General features: G+C 44.0%; 1 protein-coding gene across 2 annotated transcripts in view; it reads right to left on the bottom strand.

Annotated features, from left to right (window-relative positions):
- The window catches only part of galnt18b (UDP-N-acetyl-alpha-D-galactosamine:polypeptide N-acetylgalactosaminyltransferase 18b), a 112,091-nt gene that overhangs the window by 16,939 nt on the left and 89,152 nt on the right, over window positions 1–6,000 (bottom strand). For both annotated transcript variants that reach the window (XM_053633967.1, XM_053633968.1), the window contains one exon: window positions 1,974–2,069. In XM_053633967.1, coding sequence (XP_053489942.1) covers window positions 1,974–2,069 — 96 coding nt within the window. The remainder of the gene's footprint in view (window positions 1–1,973; window positions 2,070–6,000) is intronic.

The following is a 6,000-nucleotide window of genomic DNA, read 5'->3' as shown; positions in this document are numbered from 1 at the left end:
AGCTCCGGCTTCCGAGGTGTCCTTTCCTATCTATACAGCGGGAGCTGGTATATTAGTTCGGGATTTCCTCACCTGAGATAAGATTCGGCGAGATATTATTCCTAAATTAAGACATCTTACACTTATCGGATCTTGGTTTGAGGTTCTGAACAGATACACACTGAATAAATCACTGTTCTCACACACACACACACACACACACACACACACGCCCTTCACTAGCATGGGGTCCTACTGAGTTAAAAACCCTGAGCACGTGAGAGGTGACGTTTAGGACGTTTAAGGCATTTAGAACGTTTAGGATGTTTAGGACGGCTCTCTCACACAGGGAAATAACTGTGCTCTGAATTTAATGCTAAAGCGAGATGAATGATCAACACAGCAGGACACTGATGAAGGACATGATCATGAGAGAGAGAGAGAGAGGGGGGGGGGAACGTGAGACACAGCAAGATAGAGAAAGAGACAGAGAGACACAAAGAGAGATAAAGAGAGGAGGACACAAAGAGAGCGAGAGACACGGAAGGAGACAAAGACATAGAGACATACAGGAAGAGAGAGACGCAGAGATACAGAAACACAGAGATATAGGAAGAGAGACAGGGAGGGAGACAGAGAGACTCACAGAGAGATACGGAAAAAGAGAAAGACAGAGAGATAGAGAAAGTGATACAGAACGAGAGACAGAGAAAGAGAGACACAGAGATACAGTAAGAGATGCAAGGAGTGAGACAGAGAGACAAAGAGAGAGACACAAAGAGACTGAGAGAGACACACACACACAGAGATACAGAAACACAGAGACATAGAGATATAGAAAGAGAGACAGAGAGACACAGAGAGATACAGAAAAAGAGAGAGACACAAAGAGACTGAGAGACACACACACACAGAGATACAGAAACACAGAGACATAGAGATATAGAAAGAGAGACAGAGAGACACAGAAAAAGAGAGAGACACAAAGAGAGACTGAGAGAGAGACACACACACCGAGATACAGAAACACGGAGACATAGAGATATAGAAAGAGAGACAGAGAGACACACAGAGAGATACAGAAAAAGAGAGAGACACAAAGAGAGACTGAGAGAGACACACACACACAGAGATACAGAAACACAGAGACAGAGAGATATAGAAAGAGAGACAGAGAGACACAGAAAAAGAGAGAGACACAAAGAGAGACTGAGAGAGAGACACACACACCGAGATACAGAAACACAGAGACATAGAGATATAGAAAGAGAGACAGAGAGACACAGAAAAAGAGAGAGACACAAAGAGAGACTGAGAGAGAGACACACACACCGAGATACAGAAACACAGAGACATAGAGATGTAGAAAGAGAGACAGAGAGACACACAGAGAGATACAGAAAAAGAGAGAGACACAAAGAGAGACTGAGAGAGACACACACACACACAGAGATACAGAAACACAGAGACATAGAGATGTAGAAAGAGAGACAGAGACACACACAGAGAGATACAGAAAAAGAGAGAGGCACAAAGAGAGACTGAGAGAGAGACACACACACAGAGATACAGAAACACAGAGACATAGAGATATAGAAAGAGAGACAGAGAGACACAGAGTGTGTCAGAAAAAGAGAGAGACATACAGAAAAAGGGAGAGACACAAAGAGAGAGACAGAAGGAGACAAAGACACAGACAGGTACAGAAAGAGCGACAGACAGAGACACAGAGACAGAGAGGTACAAAGAGAGATAGAGAAAGAGAGAAAGACAGAGAGGCATAACGAGAGAGATTCAAAAAGAGACAGACAGAGAGACACAGAAAGCGTGACAGAGGAAGAGAGAGAGAAAGAAGGAGAGACACAAAGAGATACAAAAAGACAGAGACAGAGAGATACAAAAAGAGAGATACAGAAAGTTAGACAGACTGAGAGGGAGAGAGAGAGAGAGGGAGAGAGAGACAAGAAGAACGAGAGACAGACATTACCGCTCACCTGAGGAGTCATCCCGTGGCAGAGGTACAGGATGGGGACGTTGTCGGTGTCTGGCCCCTGATCCAGACACAGCTCGCTCTTCAGAGAGTTCCTCAGCTGCACACAGGACAGACACAAATCCACGCTCACTGCTGGGAGACTAAAGCTTCAGCACAGACACACGTACACATTTATCTTATCTTCACTGATGAACTCATGCCTCGGGGCTGTTTTTTTTTTTTTTTTAGAAGCGGTCACTGTGTAGGATCACGTCCTCTCTTCCTGCCTGAAGCTAAACGGCAACACTTTACATCGGACATCAAATCCCTAGCTCTCGCAAACGCTAAAAGTCCCGTACGCATTTACTGCACCCGGCTACAGCGCTGCTGAGTTCTCGACTCCGATCGGTCAAATCACAGGTCTGTATTGACACCCTTGTTCTTATATGGTACTGTTTCCATGGCGACAACTTCCACAGGGACTCGTGTGGCGGCTATTTACTTAGCTAGCATTTTTGGAAGGAGTCTCCGCTTTCAGACACGTTCAGATGTTCTGTGGTTTCGCCGTAAAAGGAACGTTCCTAGCTGCTATAACGGAAGTGCTAACAGGAAGCGACTTCCACAACGTTGTACTGTAACTATAAACGGATAAAAAAAAAAAAAGCCGTGTCATTCATGTTGGAACATCGCCATTGTAGAAGTGGAATAAAAGACTTCAGGACGTGCCGTTATTGGATAATAATCCACCACAGCATCGTTGATTATTTTCCTACAACAGCAGACATAACATATGGTGTTTTATTCCTCGTGTAATAAAGAAAGCGTACATATGGATTTTTACGTCCTGATTTCTACAGCGGTTTTAACACGTATTCGCGGATTTCGCACTAAAATGCGTTTACGCGTTTCCTCCGTGTTTTGTCAAAAGAACTTTTTTTTTAATTCACCTTTAAATTTTGATACTCGCTCCTGTGTGACTGCGCAAACCCGCTCTTCAGCATTCTGCTCCTACACTCCGGTTTGATTGACAGCCCTCAGAGTAATGAGGGCAAGAGTTCTTTCACAACCCCGGAATTCATTTTAATAAGACTAACCCGTTCTCTCCACCCGCCGAGGAATACCGCACGGAGGCGTAAGGTGAACGGGCCGCGACCGCGGAGCCGAGTCACGTGTGTTAACACGACGGTTCGGGAGAGGTGAAAAGACACGCGGACGTTTTCAGATCACGATTCGGCATGAATATAAAATCAGGGCTGGGTCGATTGGGTCGAGAGCTGCATGCGGAAAAAACACACCGACGGATTTCGACTGATTCGGGAGCCTGAGAGTCGAAACTTCAGATGCCGTGCGTGTGTAAAAAAAAAAAACCCGGATCTGGCGCTAGTCAGAGGAGCAGCGTTAGCATGGATGAGAGAATGAGCTGCTGGTTAAACAGCATTAAAACTGCAAAGATGAACAACTCTTAGACTGAGTTTGATGATACTTTCTACTACTTCTAACACTGACGATCTGTTTAAAAATGTACAAATTGAACGATTGAGTACGATATCTGTTTATCAGACCCATTCGGTGTCTGTCGCTCGGTACACCAGTGGTTTCTTTCTTTTTCAGGACGTTCCAAATTGCCTGTACCTGATGTTTGTGCAACGCCCCTGATTGGTTTCCCTCATTTTTTTTAACCCTTTAAAATGGCTTGCTTTTCTCCCATAGACAGCTCTCTGATCTCCATGTCGGCGTATCCTTTTTAACAACAAATGCAGACGTCACAGGCGCAACTGAACGCCGAGGGTACGTTTACACGACGACGATGGAAACGTAAAAACGGAAAAGTTTGTCCTTTGCGTTTTTGAAAAGTCTTGCGTGCAGACGACGACGTCCTCGCAACGATCGTCGTTCAAACGGGTCCGCAAAAAGCGGCTTGACGGCATCGATTTTTATTATGCTTCTTTATCGAGAAGCATGGATAAACTCGCCGAATAAACAGCACGGACACAGTCCTGTATTTCTGAGCGTCTCGCGCGTCGTTTTGAAGTCCTCGCATGCATGCCTACACACTGAACGCGTAATAGGCGCGCGCGTGACGTCATCGTTTTTACACAGGACACACCCGGGTGACAAGAAACACCTGTCAGTCGCGTGTTCCGATATTTTTGCACGCCCAATTTGGGTGGTCTGATGGAAAATGCGCTATGTTCTATGCCGTTTAAAAGATATAAATGCGAATAAATACCAGCAAATAAAAGCTGAAATTCTGAACTCTCGTCTTATATCCGTCTTTTGATCTCGAACCCAAATGTTTTCAGTTCACAGAAAAAAAAAGAAGGAAAAAAAAAAAAAAGGACTGGCCTTGACGTTCCGATAGTTTCGGAAGGGATTGTATATCATCATATCGCTCAGCCCTGGTGCTAACCTCACTAGGGCTGGGAGATATCGTATCACGATTCTCGAACACGATGGAAATGGAATTTCTTTTGTTTTGTTTTTTTTACTTTTTAAAAAATACAATTTGCATTTATTTAAAAAGCGATAATAATAAATAATATAAAAAAAGAACAAAAAAATAAAATAAAATAAAAAATGTATCATCTGCCTGTGTCACATGACCTTCACGTGTCTTGCTGTTATGTCACCTACATGTGTGTGTGTGTGTGTGTGTGTTTAGTCGCTGTGGTGTTAACGTTGCTCTGACGGTCCCCTCTTGCCCCCGACGCCTCTACTGCTTCTGTGTCTCGACCTCGGCCTGCGTTCAGGATTCGGATTACTCTCCCGTCTCTGATTACGGTGTCTGCTTGGGAGTTTGTTCCGAGAAAAGCCGTAACGTAATGACTTTTAACGTAACGTCCTCTTGCCTCGCGCATGTAAATATTACACCTGCGCTCCGCTGTGCTATTTCAGAAACTTCTAAAACCTCAGCAGCAGGACTGTGGATTCTCGAATCTGATTGGCCGAGAGGTGCTGGTGTGGATTCACACGTGTGGACTCCCTTGACACTGGCTATGCACCTGAATCATTTAAACTAGCCATTATTAAACCCCTGATTGAAAAAACTGACCTTAAAGAACCTGACTCAAATCTGCTCTTTATCTCCAAGATCTTAGAAAAGGTTGTAGCGCAGCGGCTGTGCTCGTACTTACACAAGAGCAACATCCGGGAAATGTATCAGTCAGGATTCAGGCCTCATCATAGCACAGGGACGGCGCTGGTTAAAGTAGTAAACGACCTACTACTACTGGCCTCTGATCAGGGTTGTGTCTCCTTGCTTGTGTCGCTTGACCTTAATGCAGCTTTTGATACAACGGATAATAATATTCTCCTTGATTGACTAGAAAATGTTTAACATTAAGGGAACGGTCCTCTCCTGGCTCAGGTCTTATTAGACCGAACGTTATCAGTTCGTAGATATAAATGGAGACTTCTCCGTGCATACCGAGGTAAAGTTTGGTATTCCACAAGGTTCTTTCTTAGGCCCACTGCTTTTTCCTTTATATACGCTACCTCTAGGTCAAATTATTCATAAACATGGAACTTTCTTCCACTGTTATGCTGATGAAACACAGCTGTATGTTTCAGCGAAGCCAGACGACCGACACCAGCTTAATAAAGTTGAGGAATGTGCAAAAGACATTAGACCTTGGATGTTTATTAACTTCCTTTCGCTTAATTCCGACAAGACAGAAGTACTTATATCCGATCACACAGTAACTCTGGATGGACTTTCTGTTTCGTCATGTGCAGCAGTAACAGACCTCGGTGTGATTACTGACTCCAGCCTATCATTTGATGCTCATGTAGATAATATTACTAGGATGGCCTTCTTTCATCTCAGAAATATTGCTAAGATAAGAAATACATTGTCACTACATGATGCAGAAAAATGAGTTCATGCTTTCGTCACGTCTAGATTAGATTACTGTAATGCTTTACTGTCTGGATGTTCCAGTAGGAGCATAAACAAACTCCAGTTAGTCCAGAATGCAGCCGCTAGAGTCCGTACTAGAACCAGAAGATACGACCACATCACCCCGATCTTATCCACACTGCATTGGCTC

The sequence above is a fragment of the Ictalurus furcatus genome, chromosome 10 (genome assembly GCF_023375685.1).
Source record: "Ictalurus furcatus strain D&B chromosome 10, Billie_1.0, whole genome shotgun sequence".
In the NCBI taxonomy this organism is placed as follows: Eukaryota; Metazoa; Chordata; class Actinopteri; order Siluriformes; family Ictaluridae; genus Ictalurus; species Ictalurus furcatus.
The sequence above is the reverse complement of the archived record's forward strand: the minus strand, read 5'-3'. Positions and strand labels throughout refer to the sequence as shown.